At 35.1% G+C, this 18,928-nt stretch overlaps 2 protein-coding genes across 3 annotated transcripts; one reads left to right on the top strand and one right to left on the bottom strand.

The window, feature by feature from the left end:
* Nucleotides 1-998: 998 nt before the first annotated feature.
* LOC142638500 (F-box protein At3g07870-like) lies at nucleotides 999-9,562 on the bottom strand. Of its 2 annotated transcripts, XM_075812527.1 has the most exons (4): nucleotides 9,457-9,562; nucleotides 7,979-9,256; nucleotides 7,150-7,214; nucleotides 999-1,465 (listed from the first exon to the last, which is right to left on the bottom strand). In XM_075812527.1, exons 2-4 carry the CDS (start codon nucleotides 9,237-9,239, stop codon nucleotides 1,400-1,402), a joined length of 1,392 nt encoding a protein of 463 aa, XP_075668642.1. In that variant the 5' UTR covers nucleotides 9,240-9,256; nucleotides 9,457-9,562; the 3' UTR covers nucleotides 999-1,399. The 2 variants fall into 2 exon arrangements, with proteins under 2 accessions (XP_075668642.1, XP_075668643.1); XM_075812528.1 differs by lacking the exon at nucleotides 9,457-9,562 and having other exon boundaries at nucleotides 7,979-9,305.
* Nucleotides 9,563-13,976: 4,414 nt separating this feature from the next.
* Nucleotides 13,977-18,316, top strand: LOC142638031 (F-box protein CPR1-like). The gene is made up of 2 exons (XM_075812020.1): nucleotides 13,977-15,200; nucleotides 18,020-18,316. The coding sequence occupies exon 1, from the start codon at nucleotides 14,056-14,058 to the stop codon at nucleotides 15,175-15,177; it is 1,122 nt and encodes a 373-aa protein (XP_075668135.1). The 5' UTR covers nucleotides 13,977-14,055; the 3' UTR covers nucleotides 15,178-15,200; nucleotides 18,020-18,316.
* Nucleotides 18,317-18,928: the final 612 nt, after the last annotated feature.

The raw sequence follows: 18,928 nt of genomic DNA, 5'->3' as shown, positions 1-18,928 counted from the left end.
AATAGCATTTTTAGCGGCGATAAGAACAAATAAATGACTCCATAAAAAGAACACTAGAAATACCATTTTCAATAGATATTAGGGAGATAAGCCTGAAAGGTGAGCTACTTTACATAATTGTTCATTGTTTTGGCTTAGAGCTTATTGCTAAAAATACTGTAAATAAGAATAAAAGTTAGTTGAAATAGTACAGCAAATCCCATAAATAGTACCAAAAGGTATAATAAAACATATAAATAGTAACAAAAATAAGCTAAATAGTAAAATAATTTGAATTTTTCATCTCAATCCAAGCGCACACTTAGGACGCGTTTGGATAGGAATTATAATTCCTGCGTTTGAGTTTGCATTTTTTTTTTTTTTTTTAATCCAGCGCCTCTTGCACTGTTCATGAGACATGAACAATGCAATTAGGCAAATGCAGAATGATTTCATTAATAAACAGTAACCGAAAAATATTTTTTTATTGTTTTCAACAAAATAAACGGTATCAAAATACACACTTAAACTTAACAATATTTGAATTAATTTTATTGTTTAGGCTTGCATCTTGATTCATTGCCAATTTTTGCCAATAAAACCCACCTACCTATATGAGCCGCTATTATAAACACCGGACGTCCTACGTTCAAACTCACCATATTAGGACTCCCCATTACTTACGAATAACATGGATGTAATCCCAAAGAGAGCCTTATAAATCTCAACCTGCTTTTCCTGTGCATAGAATGCCTTCAATTTAACGTTTCCAGTGTAGTCATTTAATTAACAATTACATTTGGTTTTGAACCTTAACTTGCTATCACTGTAGGAATTAAGATAAAATTCACGTGTACAACACACGACTAAAAATTTCGAATTAAACATATGTTGTGATATTTATTTATGATTCAGTACTTACATCAAGGGTGAGATTTATTCCCTGATTCTTCTAGTAAGGGACACATAAGAGTAAAACACATAAGTAGCAAATTGAATGTATCCAACAAATTAGATGGTAAAATGCAATATGCAATCCCTCCATATCATCTTAAATGTAAATATCCTAAGATTAAAACACATTTATATGTAATTTCCATAGCTACCATAATACCAATTACATATAAATAACTGCTATCTAGTTCACCAAGAAAGAAGAGATTCAACACACGCACACACAATGCAAGCATGACATACATAGTTTAGTGCTAGTCATTTTTGTAGTCATACTGAAACTAAACTGTAAATCATCCAGAAATATTAACATAAGAGTGGTCAGTGGTGTAGTGGTGTAGTCCAAATGAGTTTAACAAAATAAACTCCTTAACCTAATAATAACTACAATTCACTTTGGCATAATAAACAAATGCCAATACTAAGCAAGTAAGCACCAACAAAAAACTATGTTGAATCTTTTCTGTCACTGAGTTAAACTACTTAAGAACGGCATCAGAAACATTTGTCGGAAAAGTTCAATCGCAAAGTCCTGCAAGAATTTAAAGACTGTAAGTGCATGTTTGTTTGTGATTTAATACCATAATAAAATTAAATAATACTAATCAATTTAGTAGCCTTATAGAAAACACCTAAACTGAAATTTGTCATTTTTCAAAATGTAAAAAATAAGAAATACTCAAAGTCTTTACCACATGAACATGTGCACCAAGGGGAATGGGGTAAATGATCTAAGCAAGTTCCCATGCCAACAACTATTTAATAAGATATCTTGCTAATTACCAAAGCACAATTGTAAAGAGAAGATTGTGTTCCAAGTGAAAATAAGGGAACAAATATTGCAAAATTCATAGTAAAAGAAGATCAAATATACAATATGAAATCAACCGTAATTTAAAATCAAAACAAATTATTTCAAAGTAAAGTCAAAGCTGACTAGGCAACCACAAAACACTATTTTGAATGAAGGTTTGTCTCATCCATCATGCGCTCTTTAGTAAAACGTCCCTTGCCAAGCAACAATCACGAATTATCACAAATCTCATTGCTTTCTTTCAATAAGTATCACAAGTCTCATTGCTATAATTAGAAATCACTCTTATACCAAGGATTGATTTTAACCCTCCTCTAAAAGATACATTGACCTAAAGAAGAAACTAAGAACATTAGCACATTATAGGATGAAAAAAATTTCAGCAGAATAATTAATGAAGAAAAGGTGCCAGCTTAGCTTCATGGAAGAGGAATGCCTATGATAAAATGCTTCCTATGCCTAAAACCTATTTTGCCTCTGAACTATGAAAACCTAAATTGGGGAGGAGGGGGGAGTGAAAGACACTAGATGCAAAAGTCAGCATCCTCCATAACAAGAAAAATATATGCAAAAATCAGAAACTAAAAAAATTTCTGGCCAAGCAACAACAGCAAGGATTGATTTGTCCACCAACAAGGATAGCTAACCATCAATGTACTTCCATAATTTTCCTCTCCAAATAGGGGAATATATTCATAAGTGAGCTACATCAAGGGAAAAACCAATTATCAAACACATTGAGTGCTTAAAGGAAGCACAAACTCCGACACAAAACAATACGGGACATGGCTACATGACTATTCTTGAAAAATTAGGACACATCACAGCTGTGATTCAACAATTTATTTATACCATTATCTATTAATAAATAATAAGTAATCATCTTAACCAAAGGTCCAAAACTGATACAATTAAAAAACAAAAAACCAAAAATAAAATTCAAAACTCAAAATCAATGTCATCAGAGTACTGTAGTCAGGTCTAGAAAGTTGAAAGAAAGAATAGAGAAAGGCACCATATCAGGGACAGCAAGAGACATACAATTAAAAATAAACAGATTAAAAGAATATAGAATCAGATCTGATGTGATGTGAGGGTGTGACATAGATATTTCTAAAAGAAAAATAAAAGTATTGAAGAAAAGCAAGCTAAGAGTCAGCAAGAGATAGAGCTGCCTGATCGGCAGAGAGGTGCAATGTGTTTGACAGCTGATGGCTGAGGCGACAGTGTGACCACCAGCCGATGGCTGATGTGTTTGACGACTCATTCACAAAAGATGTGGAGAGGGAAAAGGACAACAATGGAATGAAATCAAGTCAACAAAACAATACATCTAAGCATAACTATTTTTTTTTTTTTTGAATAAAAATATTCAATTTATGCAAAGGAAGGACAGAAAAATAACAGAAACAATTCAAGAAGAGGATTTTTTTTTTTGATAGGTAATCAGAGAAATATTATTAAAGAAAATAGAAAGGAAAGATGCAGGTTGGTCATGATGATGAACAACAAGAAAAGGATAAAACAAACAACAAAATAGAGGGAAATCAAGAAAATAATCTAAGAGAAAACATAAACTCAAGGAGAGAAGAACAAACAGTAAAACCCCAACAACGAAACCACTCAAAAAGACTACGCTGGCATAAAACCTTTAACTCTTCCAATGTCTTCTCAATGTCCTCAAAGGAACAACGGTTTCATTCCAACCAAGCAATCCACATCAAGCAACTTGGAATCACATTTCAAATATTGGAAGTGTGAACAATTCAAGAAGAGGATCATAAACAAGTCATTTTCAATTCTTAACCACCCAAAGCAAAGGAATAAACACTGGTGAGCTGCATTCTCAGTGAACATGGCTCTATAGGAATGTAACACCCTAGTACACAGGGAGTGTACAAGGGGTTAAAACAATTCAAGAACAAAAATTATAAAGAATCTAGGAAATCAGGAAAAGAAAAAAATGATTGGTTTCCCTCTGGTATGGATCTCTCATTATCTTCAAAACACCTTCTATTTCTCTCTCTCCAAAGACACCACAAAAAGCAATGGAGAACAATCAACCATATATACCCATTTCGATGACGACCAAATTTGTCTTGCCAACATGCTAGAAGCTTCACTATAGATTGCAGCATAACCCAACTTACTCCAAATACCATAGACCACATATCCATAGCAACCGAACAATGAAAAAAAAGATTATCAACATCAACCGATTCACCATTATACTTGCACATGTAGCACTAATTCAATACCCAAACCTTCCTTTTTCATAAATTGTAAATCGTTAAGCATTTCCCTAAAGCAACAATCTAAACAAAGAAAGCTACTTGAGAAGGAATCTTCTATTTCCAAATACTTTTCCAAGGAAAACAATAGTCATTAGAGCCCACTAAAAGACTATAGTAATCCTTAACCATGTAGAAGATCACAACTGACAGACTAAGAAAAAGTTTAATAATCCAAGGAGACATGAAGAAGATTTGGTACAAGTGTGAAAAGATGAAGTTAAAAGAGGCAACACCATAACACAATCAAGAAAGAAAAAGTTTACATCTATCCATATTATGTAAATTATTAGCGGAAGGTAACATGAAATTCACAGAGTCCATTTATCTTCAACCAAGTTTATAACCAATACAAACCACCTGGTTTTCTAATCATTGAGTATATATGCTCTTTACTAAACTATCTCAATATAAATAACCACAACCACAACCTTGATGAGCTATCTATCCTAACTATAAAGCCACACAATTAAGGTAATCAATCATAGACCTCTATAATAAAATCAGTCACTATCTACCTATGAACTTCAATATTTTTCCCTTCCAAAAAAGGCAATATACTTATCACTAAGCTACAATGGTTGCAAAAGCTCTCTTATGCTTGCATAATAGAAGAATTATCAAACTCAGTGAGTGATTATGCACACATATGGATGCATCAGTAACCCCAAATACTTAACAGCCAGTCATTGTTGAAGTGAGAAAAGGGGGACACCAAAACCATACATAGATAAAAACCAATCCCCCCCTTTTTTTATAAGTAATGGAAATTTTATTTAAATCATAAAAAAGAATTACCTAAGCATACACAATGTATACAGCTGGAGACCATAACAATCAAGTACATAAGTTATAAACATCCATCAAATCATAGATTGAAAAAATAGAGTGGCTTCATACAATGGACAACCAATCAGACAGCTTTTTAAAGAAATGAGTTTAAGATCAGCTACTGTCCTTTCTGAATCCTCAAAATAACAGTTAATTTCTCTCCCGTCAAATGCACCACATCAAGAAATGAGGGACAACTATCCAAATAACACCAATCCCTTTATTGAGAATGTAAGAAGTAAGCACTCCCTCGTCAACAACTAGAAAACTAAAATATTTCACGTAACAAAGGCATAAGGCATAATTTCTCAAGGCAAGACAGATGGCACCTCAATAGATAAATATTGCAAACTTATGGTCCTCAAGTGCAATTTAAATCAGATGATTCTACAAAACCTCAGCTGGAAAAGATTTCTAAATCAGACAAGTAGAACCAGAGAAGTAATTCTGGTTCAGATATATGCTTTTAAAAATAAAATAAAATAAAATAAAATAAAAAGAGAGAGAGAGAAGGGGTTAACTAAACACAAACCGTGAACACAGTGATTTGGAAACCTGAATAGTCGCGGGGGAAAAGGAAGGGAGGGGGGGAGTTCAATTACAAGAAACATGGAATGCAATTAAACTCAGATTGCCTATGGTGAATTGGTATGAGACCTTGTATTGTATGCTTAATCTGTCACCAAGTACTGCAATATGTTCTATAGCTTGGCTGGCTATTAGGAACAAGCTCCTCACTAGAGATAAATAAATAAAATCAGGGCATCAACCATCAAGATACCGTTCTTTTCTACAAACTAAAAATTAAATTTAGGAATCACTTGTCTTTTGATTGTGATATCTCCAATGATTTATGGAGAAAGATTTGAGTTGGAGATTTTAAGGGTCTGTTCGGTTAGAGGAGTGGAAAAGTGGGAGAATGGAAAATTGTGGGAGGATAGAAAAGTGGGAGGATGGAAAATATTTAATTTTCTCTCTTCTAAAAGTGAAAGGGTGGAAAACTATTTTGTTTGTTGGGGGGGAAAAAGGGAAGGATGGAAAATGTAATTTATATAAATTGACTATTATACCCTTGTTACATAATAGGTAAGAAATAGATTTATTTGTACTTGTTAAATAGTATAAAATTCACCACATCATATATATAAATTTTTATTTTTATTTTTATTATTATAATGTAAAAATTAATGTCATATGGAACAAACAACCAAAAAATCAACAAGAAAAACAAAAAGATTAATGAGGAGTATAATGAGGACAATAGATCAGGTCACGTTGAAAAAAAAAAAAAAAAAAAAAAAAAAAAAAAGAGAGAGAGAGAAGAGAACCTGGGAGGAAAAATAGCAAAATAAGTTTGAGGGCATTTTTGTAAAAGTGCTACACTAGCACTTTTCTCCCCAAATTTTCCTCCCAAATTGGGAGAAAAAAAAATGTGGGCCCGGAGATAAAACTTTCTCCCAGGTTTTCTCTCCTTATTTTCCTTCCCCAACCGGACAGTGGAAAACAGCATTTTCCACTCTATTTTCCTCTTTCTATTTTCCATCCTCCCTATTTTCACCCCAAACGAACACACTCTAATTGTCAGACCACCCAGTAATATGAGAAAACACAAAAAAAAAAAAAAAGAACAAAACAAAACAAAGGTAAGAGTTTAATAAGATTGTTATTAGAATTAGAATGGCTTGAGCAACTGTAATTAATAAATTATGCTCAGACAGAAAGGAATAGAAAGCTTCATGAAAATAGTTAGGAAAAAGAACAATGGAATAGAATGGAGTCAACAAAATAACACATCTTAAGCGTAAATACTTTATTGTGAATAAAGAAAAGGACTCAAATTTTGCTACGGAAGTATATATAATAATAGTTTATGAAGGGCATTATAAACACATTTCAGTTCCTAACCACAAAAAGCAAGCAATACCCACTAATGAGCCGCTTTCTCAATAAACATTGGCTCTATTGGAAGGTTTCACAGGAAGAAAGAGGTAAAATATAATTTTCAAGGAAATAAAAAAGAGTTGAACTCATCTATTTACACATTTTAAATTATAAGTGATAGGAAACACGAAGTTCACACTCGTCAAAAGCTTGATAAATAGGCTTGCTTAAAGTTAATATCCAAGAAAAATGACAACATTGATAAGCTAATTATTCTAACTTATAATAAGAAAAAAAAAATGGTCAATAATCATGCTCATATCTAACTTATAATGAATGCATAGTATAAAGGAATAACAAAATAGAAAACCATAAAAATAAGAGTGAAATGCATCTTACCTTTTCATCCCATTCTTGTACCTCAGTAATTGCACTGTTGGCTTCATCAAGGAAAGCTAGACCTTCTACATAAGAATCAACAAAAGTAAATGTCAAGATCCTTAGTGATTGTTATAGAAAATAGTAACTCATTCACAAAAAGATGAAGATAGGGAAAAGAAAAACAATGGAATGGAATTGATTCACTAAAAAAAAGATCCAAGCAAAACAACATTATTGGGATAAAATGTTCAAATTATGCTAAGGAAGGAAAGATAACAAAAATAGTTCAAGAAGAGGATTATTAACAAGTAATTTTCAATTCTTAACCACCCAATGCAAGCAATAACCAGTGGTGGGCTACTTTCTCAATGAATATGGCTCTCCATGGGGAATGTTTTCAGTAAGAAGATGGGCGTCTAAAGCGATAGAAGATTTAAAGTGTACAATAATTTACAGATTAACAATTTTTTTTTAAGAAAAGTGTTCAATCTATCTTGAGTTATATACGTCATAATTGACAGATTAAAAATTTTAAAATTCCAAGGAATAGATGAACAATATTTAGTACACGTGTGAAAACGTGAAGTCAAAAGAGGTCACCATTACATTATTAAGAAAGAAAAAGTTGAGTACATCTATATACATATCGCATATTACAAGTGGCAGGAAAAATGAAATTAAGTGGCAGGAAAAATGAAATTCAGTGTCCATTTATCTCAAACACTTGATAAAAAGACTGCTCAAAGTTGATAACCAACATAAACCAATTTCATTTTTTTCGATAGTTGAGTATACTTGTTATTTACTCAACAAAATGGAAAAAGCATGAATATAAAAAGCATCTTGCCTGTTGTTTTTGCTCTTTGGTTGGGATTGTCGAGTAAAGCTAGACTCTCAACATAAGAGCCAACAAAAGTAAACCCATATCCAGAAATCCCAAGATCTTTAATCTCTTCGGTCTTAAGGTCTCGTGAAATGAGCTGCCCGTCAGCCATTTCTACAATAACCTCACCACTCTTCCTAAAACCTCTTGCCTTGGATTTGCTTGCTCCCATACCTAACGGCCTTGGTATGCCCATTCTGACACCTTGATCAGCCAAACTTAGAATTTTAGTCCAAGACGACGCATTTGCATATTCCTTCATCACCCATAAATTAGAATGTTGAATCAAGGCAAGCGAATTCCCATATGCCCAAATAGAATCACTCAGCGCACACTCATCAAGATTTGGCAGTGCTATCTCGCGGAAGACCTCGTCCCCCAAATCGAACACCATCACAAAGTTAATAAGTTTTTCCTTAGACCTCCTCAGAGCAACCCAATGCAGCGCCCCATTGACAAAAGCCTCTTGGTTATCAACAAAAGCCTGGTCCCGATAAGGTACACAACCTTCGGGAGGCGAGGCGTTTAGAATCCTCCACTCACCAGTGGCAAGTGAGTAGACCTCGACCTCTGGCGGAAACTCGCCAAATGAGCCTTTATTTTGAAGACTCACAAACCTCACCACCTTGTAGTCGTTGGATTTGGAGTCGAATCCAAACCCAACAGAAGCATCATAGCCACCGTGCGTTGAGAAACGCATATGGGGTCTAGGAAGTTGGACGAACTTTCGAATGCAAGGGTTCCAGATGATGAAATTGTAGCAGTACCTATACAAATCATCGGCGAGGCAGACCAGGCCATTACAGGTACCCACGACGCGGAACACTCCATTAATGCTTTGGCCATGGAAAGGGAAGTCGAACCTGGTGTGTTCACTGAAATCCATGTTGTCGTCCCAATGCAGAGCGTAGACTTCTTTTTCGACTTCGTCCCGTCTCAGGCTCTCCACCGCCTTCGCGAGGTTCTCGGAGCAGAGCCTGAAGAGGAGGAGGGGGTGGTCGTTTTTGGTGGCGGAGTGGCGGAGATAGTCGGAAATGAAGGTGGGGGTTTGGATGAGGGATTTCCATGACTTGCAGACGGAGGTGCACTTGATGATGGCTTTTGTAGGCAGGCGAATGAGAATTTCGGGTAGGATTTCGGGAGGCAGAGAGTCCAAAATCGATTCTTCTTCGTTGTGTAAATCTTCAGTGAAGGACTTGGTGAGTTCAGGTAAGTTGTCTGACATGGCTAATTCCTTCAAAGCTTCAAAGAAAGAAAGAGAGAAGGGTTTTAGGGTTTTTTTTTTAAAAATTATACTTTTAACAGAGTGTACTGTTACTGAATCGGTAAATACCAAACAACCCAGATTTTCTTTTTCTTTTTTTTAATGTTTTTAGCTGGATAGTGTTAAAAAAAAAAAAATTTTAAAAAAAAAAAAGACAAAGAGAGAGAGAGAGACTCACTTTGAGATTGGAGAGTGGAGAGCGAGTGGACCCGGCGAGTTGGATTGGAGGTTAAACCCTAGCGGCTAGCGAAGCTGATGATGAGTCGTGGGAATGAGAAATATGTAAGAGTGAGAAAACAGAGCTCTTTTCAAGTTTTACTACAGCACAAAATTTCTTTCTGCCAAAGTGCTTGACAGCTGTTTCCCTACTACTCTTTGTTTTTTTTTCACTACTATCTGTTTTCTTACCCTCCCCACTGTCTCTCTTTCTCTTTAACATTTCACCATGGGCAGATTTAGGAGAATTAACTGAAATAATATAATGAAATTTATGGGCAAAATCAAAAAGTACAGTGGGCGGTAAAAATAAACTAAATAATAAAATAAATTAATAAAAATAATTTTTGTCATACGAACACTAAACTAACATATTTAAAAAGTTATGAAATAAATTGAAGCACAACTTTAGAGACTAAACTAAGTAATATATTTTGGAACTTAAAGGCATAAATTTTAGTGATTTTATTTTAAAATTTTTAAATATTAATTAATGTAAGCGGGTCCAACAAGCTAAGCCCACTTAGAGCAATGGATTTAGGTTAGATGGCCCAATACAATTAATTTGTAGAGAAATGGGCTTTCGAGGTCAACTTCAATGTGCTAGTATGATTTAAGCTTTAGGCGGATGGTAAAAGTTAAACAATTCAAAGTAGAAGAACAAATTTCTAGAATTAGCCATTCTTCAGGTCTGGCCAAAAAGCATTTGTTCATAGATTATTCAAGTTTTGATTACAAGATAGTGTTACACAATATCAATATTTCTTTCAGTCTTTTCTCCACTTTCTGTTAGGCACTTCCTTTCCATATATAGCTAACTAAATTGCATCTGAGCCCTCCACTTGTAGAGTTACTGACCTTCCTTTAAATGTTTATCCCATCAAAATTTTGCTGGAAGTGGTAGAGTGTACTGCAAGCTGTTAATGTACTGTTTAGAGGTCATTCCTCCACTAATGCGACTAGCTGAGTTGGTGTAGTGCATTGAATGTAGAGTTAATGGTTACTTTGTCTTGATACTTCCCTTTTTCTTTGCTCACACTTCTCTACCAATTTCTTTGATCCTCTGTCATCTAGTGCAAGTAGTCTGCCCAGCAATTCCCAAGGAATGCTAACCTTTCGGACTCCTCAGAAGGTCAGCTTCTTCATGGTTCCTCCTTAGATTCTCATCCACATGTTGGGTCAGGACTGATGTGTTGGATTTCTATTGGTCCAATATGTTGGGGCTTTCTTGAAGATGGGGGAAAGAATGCAAAACTCACAAATATTTTTCTTTAAAAAAAAATTACATTTTTTTCCTCAATTTGGGAGCCTTTTGTTACATTAATGGAGGTCTTAAAACTTTTTTAACAAATTCAAACAAATAAGAGGCCTAAGTTGCCTAGGCTTGAAGCGGCACTGCCATCAACCACCCTTTGTCACACTCCATCCTTGTTAATATGACTAGATCAGTGCATGAGAGAGAGAAAAGAAATAGTATTTGGAAAGGAGAGAGAGAGAGAGAGAGAGAGAGGGTAGAGAATAAAAAAAGATTTCTTTATTTTATTATGAACAAATTCCTGTTTATTTGTTATTTGTGAATGTTACCCGCTTGGTACTATTTTTTAGACAACAATTTTCAGTATATAAACACCACAATGTATATTCCCACAACACTTAAACAACGATACTAGAAATCTCTCATCAAACGGATTATGCTAATATACGATTTTTTTTTGAGATGTTTTTATTGGTGTTTACTTCCTCCCTCACCCTCATGTACATAGAATTTTTATTGATAATTTGGTACGAATTCACAGGACAATGCCTACAAGACCAACATTTTTTTGGGTTAAAAGACCGATAGTTATTTATTGTGAGCTTGACATATTTTACTCATCTTTAAATACTGCCAATGCTTCTCTAAATTTCTCGTGCTGAGATCATATTCTTTTTAGGCATCTGATCAAACAAAAGCTCCGCAGAATCAAAATTCCCCATTCTTGCATATCCATCGACCATAGTGTTCCATGTAGCAGAATTCCTCTCAGGCATCTCCTCAAACTATCTCCTAGTAGAACTCAAATCCCCAGCACGGATATGAGAAGAAACTATTGCAGTCCGTGCAAAAACATCTCTTTCAGGCAGGGCCGGCCTTAGGCTTAGGCCAATTAGGCCATTGCCTAGGCCCCCCTTACTAGAGAAGGCCCCAAATTTGGGGGCAAATTTTTTTATTTTTTATATATAAATATTTTTGGGAGATATTAAAACATTTTAGTTTACATTTTTTTTCACTATTAAGAATGCTTAAAGAATTAAGTAATGCTAGAGAGAGATAAAGACAAATTTAAATAAATAGGTTTTACAAATAGACGTGCTACTAATCACAAGTAATTCAAATAGGAAAATGTTAAAAATACTACAAATTTTACTACATAACTTTTATTTATTTAATTATTTTTATACAAGATAAAAATTTTATTCTAGCCTAATCTAAGCGTATATGTGTGCAAAACTCTCTTCTAGAAACTTAAATTTCGATCATTGTCCCCCACACCCTACAAAAACTTATACTTGTGGAGTGATCACTGCACCAAGGGTGAGTGGTGGTCTCCATAACTTTTATAATTTGATATGACAATGAATATGATAGATGAATTTTAACAAACTATTGAATGCATTTTTGAATGAATATTTGTGATTGGTGATATATCTTTGTAATTCTCATGTTGTAAATTTTATAATATCTCTAGTATTTTTGTAAGTCTCATGTCATTGATCACATTCATTACAACACCAGTTTGTAGTAATATTTGTTATAACTTTAGCATTTTCTAAAAAAAAATCATATTAAAATATAAAAAGAATGGATTTAAAAAAAAATTATTGTATAAAATGCTAATTAAATATTATTTAAGTGATAACATAAAACCCCCATTTGAAGATTTCGTCTTAGACCTCTAAAACGCTTGGGCCGACCCTACTTTAAGGTATTCATCAAACACCATTCTTGATCTACAAAGTTTGCCTAAATTCGAATAAAAATCAATCAAAGCACATTGAACAAACATGTGAATTAAACCCATAATCTATGCGCAGAAAGTTGGAGCAGGCACTTATAAATTAATTAACCAAAAAGCAATCTTGGTTTGCGTTGGTTTTGATCATAAAGGCAATCACATCATCCCTGGTTATTTAAGCTGGAACATGTCTTTAATAATAATAACTGGTTCGGTAATAATCACGAACCTTTGTAAACTTTCCTAGCACGAATTCTCTCTGCTCTGCTTTTGGTTTTTTACAATCGTGGCATAGTGTTAGGAGCTTTATGAGTTGCTGATGATGACATGAGGAATTTGAGTGCTTGGATAACTTCAGGCCAGTCACTTGTCTCAATGTTTTCTTAAAACACTAATGGCTCCTCATGCCTATCTAGTGAAGCTCCTAACTGCTCTTTGAGGGGGACAAACCCGGTCTCCCCGCTGGACTCAAAATGATGAGCATGATGACGGGCAGCATGTGGAGGCACCTTGCTCCACATAATGCCCCAAGGCCATGGCAGGAGTGAGCCATGGTGGGCGGATATGATTTTGGTAATGATGGGCAGCAACAGGTGGTGCTGACCCTATGTAATGGTGCATAGCATTGGTGGCTAGCTGATGGTTGCTTTGTGTGTGGGCTTAGTGGCTTGTGTGCAAGGCAGTGCTCGGCTGTTGTGATGATCATATGCTGTGCAAGACATTGGGCTGGTTGGTGCCGGTAGAATACATGGACTTGTGTGAGTGGGCTAATGGCAGTTACTTGGTGTGCTGCATATGAGCATGATGAATGGGCTGTGATGCTAATAAGAAAGGCTTGGGCAGGGGCCAAACTTCTAAAACGTGATGGAATAATTATGTGTGGGCTGCTGGAGCATGGACAGAGGCCCCATGATGATGTGCTGAGACATTGGCTAGCATGTGCAAAGTGTGCAGCAGCAATTATCAACAGTTACTAAGTAGTTTCTAGCTTGCTAGATGTTCAAACCTGCTGTGTAGGGGCTGGAAGCGTGAAGAGCAAACCAAGACAGCATCAGTTGGAGGTGTCCTAAGTCAGACCACATGTAACTGCCGTGTCAATTATTTCTGTGCATTTATCCTAGCCTGTTGAGGTTGTCAACAACAGAGTGTGTATTTTTGCCATAGAGAATTTCGTGTGTATTCTCCAAGTTTCCTTTGTACTTGAACATTGAGTAATAAAAGTTGGAATTAGTGCCCTGAAAATACCATGTGTGCGGTGTGTAATTCCTTAATAATTTTGTTCTAAGTATTTTTGCAACGCATGTCTGGTGTATTGGCTAAGACTAAGTCAACCTTTAGTGCCATCACACATAGAAAAATTAAACGTGTGACACTCAGTCTAGTTCCGTAATAATCACGAACTTTTTTTGTTTTTTCCAAGGTGGCGGGGCCCATTATTGATTAAGCTTAAACATAAAAACAGTTAAAACTCCATTATTTCATCTTTTTCCATTTCTTTTCAACCTAAGCTTTCAATCCCAGATCTTCATCGATTTCTCCAAATCATTATTAACCGAAGCTTAGCGATGTGGGATTCTCCCCCTCCTGAAATCCTAACCTTTGTTCTCATACGCCTACCAATAAAATCCATCATAACTTGCACCGCCGTTTCCAAAACATGGAAATCCATCATCCAAAACACTTCCTTCATCTCCATCCATCTCCACCACTCCAAAAACAAGCACCCCCTCCTTCTCTTCAGGCTCCCTCCAAGTGAACACAGGATTAGTAATAAGGAACTCTACGCATTGTATTGTGACAACAACAACAACCCAGATTTATATGAACACACCAGGTTTGACTTCCCTCAAGGCGGGTCGTTCCGTGTGGTGGGTACTTGTAACGGCTTGGTCTGCTTTGTCATGAATTTCACTGACAGGTTCTTTTTCTGGAACCCTCTTGTTAGAAAGCTTGTGACTCTTCCTACACCCAGTGTTGGCCTCCGAACACTTCGTTTTTACAACCCCTCTATTGGGTTTGGATTTGATTCCAAAACTAATGATTATAAGGTGGTGAGGATTGTGAGTGCTAGCGAGAGTGAAAGCTCTAAGGTACCCAAGGTTGAGGTTTACTCGCTCGCCACTGCTCAATGGAAAGTGGTTGCTGCTGTGCCTCCCGTAGGTACTGCATTTGCAGATAAATGTGATCCACATGCTTTTGTCAATGGGGCTTTGCATTGTGTTGCCAGTAAAAACAATATTGACAACGAAATTCTGAATTTTGTATTGGTGTTCGATTTGGGGGACGAGGTATTCCGCGAGATAGCAATGCCAAAACCTTTGGATAATCCTGAGAATTTGGTGGGTGTGTCTGTTTCAGCTTATAGGAATTCCCTTGCCTTAATTCAACGGGGGGATTCTATTGGTCGTGTCGATATATGGGTGATGAAATGGTATGACGTTGCGTCCTCTTGGACCAAAATGTTTTCAACTTTGGCTGATCAAGGAGGCTTCTTACCAAGGCTAATAGGTTTTAAGAAGACTGGTGAGGTTTTATTGGAAATGCATAGAGGACACTTCGTCTCACGAGACCTTGAGACCAAACAGATTAAAGATCTTAGGACTATTGAAGATAAATCTACTTTCGTTGATTCTTATGTTGAGACTCTAGTTTTGCTCGACAAACCCAACTGTGCAGATACGTACTGAGTAAAAAGAAAGAGGAACAACAGGCAAGATGCATTTCATGCTTATTTTTATAGTTTTCCATCTTGTTCTTCATATACACTTGGCATAGATTATCAGTTAGATATGAATTTATATGGTACTGTTCTATAAATTCCTGCAGTTGCTGTTCAAATTTTTTGGAATACACCTAAAAAAAGAAAATGAGAATCACTGTTGTATTTGGGATAAATGCCTGCAGTAGCTGTTCAACTTATAGTAATTCCAAATTTTTTTGGATCATATATACTGAACTCAAGATTTATATATGATTGGGAACTTCTTGTAGTTTGAGGGTGAAATTTGTTAAAAATAGTTTTCAATTGCTGACGGTAGCTTCTTTTCTACATTTACATATCTAATGTTTCTTTTACTCTTCATTTTTTTTTCCTAACCTTCTTTTATTTTTTTGTATTGAAAAATCAGAGAAATGATATGTGAACTGTGTTTCAGAGTTTTATATGTTGTTGCCACCATTTTATGGAAGTCACTTTCTAAAGTTTGTTACTTTGTTATATTATTAGTTCTGTATTTGTTCTTTCTTTGAAGAGCACTTATATAGTTTTCAGCTTCCTTTCCTTTAGTTTCCATTTTGCGTATTGGCTGATGCATGGGGTTACCATTTTGTTCCCACATATTAGTATGAGGTCTTTTTTTTTTTCTTTATTTATTTATTATAGCCTTTATTCAAACTATGTTCTGTCCATAATTTTTCTTTTTGAAGCCTTTTTCTAATGTATATATCGAGCAAGAGAATTATTTTTATACGTAAACTAGGAATGGACTAGACTTATTATGAGGTTTTGTTGCTCAGGGGAATCAGCTATAGATCTTGAAAGAAATTGTTGCAGTTATTCTAATATCCTTCATAAAGTTGGTAAGACTAAGCATTACATATAAGATCTCATACTAATTATCACAGGAAATATGTGTCTATTTGCATTTTATGTTTCTGAACTTGTAGATGCATTTAGTTGAACATTGCATGTTTGAACCAGAGTCACTGTAAAGCTCCAAATCACATTGTTACTTAATCTTGTGGCTGGATAAGACCAATTTTCTCCTTGAATGATGCAAAAACCTTTGCATGTCAAGGTGTTGCAAGATCACATTCACCTCAAGGACCATAAGTTTGCAATCATGCCTTCCACAGTTTTTCCCTTTCTCATTTTTTGTTGCATGGAATATTTTAGTTTTCTAGTTGTTGATGAGGTAGTACTTACAACTTATACTCTCAATTTAATATTACTAGAAATGGGATTGGTTCTGATCTATGCTTTGTTTTGGTCCCCCCCCCCCCTCCTGCCCAAAGAAAAATAATGGATGTAAGTGTTCACCTTGTGTGTGTATATTTGTCTTCAACTAACAACATTTGGTTACCAATGTTTCTATAAATCATGCCTACCACTGTTTTTCCTTTTCTCATTCTTTGTTACATGGAATATTTTAATTTTATAGTTGTTTATGTGGCAGTGCATACAGCTTATATTCTCAACTTATACTATTAGAAACGGGATTGGTCTTGAGCTATGCTTCGTTTTGGGTCCAACACCCCCCCCCCCCCCCAAAAAAAAGAAGTAAAAATTGATTTTAAGTGTTTTTATTTGTCTTCAACTTACAACATTTGGTCACTAACGTTTCTATAAATATGTATAAGCACTCAATGATTTGATCATTCTTCTTCTATGCAAGCATACAAGAGGTTTTGCCCCATTGTAGACTGATGAATATATTACCTCATTTGCAGGGTAAATTATTGAAGTTCATAGGTATTTAGCATATTTATAGCCTTGTATTTTTTTGTAAATGAAAAATGTGGATGGACAACAAAATCCTAGGTTCATTAGAGTGACTTCTCATTGTAGCAATAAGATTTGTTACAATTTCTGAATATTGCCTGTCATGTATTTTTCTCTTTTTGGAGGCTGGTAACCTTTGCATCTAGTTTCTTTTACATTCCCCCCATTTAGGTTGCTTCTCTACTGTATAAATTTTCTTAGCATGGGAATCCTTTCCTCATTCCTCTCATCCCACTGGTGAAGGTGGAACTCAAAACAAAATCCCAACACAACTCCTAAATTATTTTATCAGGCTGAAAATTATTTCATCCTATAATGTGCTAATGTTCTTAGTTTGTTCTTTAGGTCACAGTTATCTTTTAGATGAGGGTTAAAGATTTCTTTTAAACAATTTAAGAAAGCCTTTGTGCTATGAATGAAAAAAATACACAAGTGATCAATAATTGTTGAGCAAGATATATGCCCTCCACATTAGACACTTTGAACACTCACCAGTGTACTTTTTTTTTTTTTTTTTCCAGATATCCTTAACTAAGGGCTAGAGATGTAATCTAGAGAGCATGTTGAGGGATGACACAAACCTTGAGTCAATAATAGAATTGTTGGTTGGCTTTGGCTTTGGCTTTACATTGAAATTGTTTTGGTTGTAAATTACAGTTGATGTCATAGTGTATTTGTGTTCTTTATTTTACCTTGAATTGTGTGATATTCTACTTTTATTTTCTTTTGGAATGCTGTATTTTCTCTTTACAATTGCCCTTTGTTAATTAGCAAGATAGTTTCTTATTATATTATTGCTGGCATGGGAATCTGCTTGGCTCATTTCTCGCTCCCCCATCCCCCCGGTGCACATGTTCATGTGGTTAATGCTTGGAGTATTTCTTCTTCAGTATATTCCGAAAAACCTCAAATATTGTTGTAGGTTTTTTCTATATAGTGATTAAAATAATTAATGTTATTTTTTCTACTTCTGGTATTGAATTTAAAAAAAAAAAAATTGCCTTACAGTTTTTAAAACTTTTTTGCAGAACCTTTGTGCAATCATGGTGGTGATGAGCTGCAAATAATGGACTTAACTCATCAAGAGAAAGATTCAACAAGCCTTTTTTATGGTATTTAGTTTGCATTAGTTTATCATGTCAAAAGGGATTGTAGTTGTTATAAATTATAATGTTAGATATATGCTTAATGAAGTATGTTAAACTCCTTTCTTATTTTAGTATTTCTAGGTGATTTGCAGTTTGGTTTCATTGTTTGTGTATGAACTTTTATGTGAACTTTGCAAATGTTTTATTCTAAATTTAATTATTATTACCGTTTTAATCTTTCTCCATCTACCATGCATTTCGCTAGTAGGCCACCATGCGTAGTGGCTTTGATTTGAGCTTGTGGGGTGTTGGTGGTTACTTTGTGGCTCCCCTCTGTTGGGTCTCTGACTCTCTGTAGCAATGGCGTTTTGGGCTATTGTTATTTTCGTTTGTGCAAATGGAGCCACCATTGTCGTGTATGGTTTGGCAAGTTGTGGGCCGCTGTGTATGGTTACGTCGGATTGGTGGTTTGGACCATTGGTCCTAGCGATTCGGCTTTGTAGGTGGGCTTTGTGTGTGAACTTCAATGGGTTTGGAACAATGATGGTCGTGTGTGATTCATTTGGGCTTCAGGTTGTCATGAATTGTCATGTGGCGCTGTTCCAGCTCACTTGAGAAAAGAAAAAAATTATAGATAAGAAAAAAGATGTGGGATCCATATAGTTTAAATCAAAGAGGAGAGAATCAATAATTTTGGAATTCTTATTGTGACTCCAAAAAATAGAGAAATATAAAATACATTTCACGAAATTTAATAGAAAATTGCCAAGCACACAAGAAATTTGCACCAATACATTTCATTATCCAAAAAGCTATGAAATGTAGACATCTTAAGATACCTGAATATAA

The sequence above is a fragment of the Castanea sativa genome, chromosome 6 (genome assembly GCF_040712315.1).
Source record: "Castanea sativa cultivar Marrone di Chiusa Pesio chromosome 6, ASM4071231v1".
NCBI classification, from domain to species: domain Eukaryota; kingdom Viridiplantae; phylum Streptophyta; class Magnoliopsida; order Fagales; family Fagaceae; genus Castanea; species Castanea sativa.
This window is presented reverse-complemented; position numbering and strand designations above follow the sequence as displayed.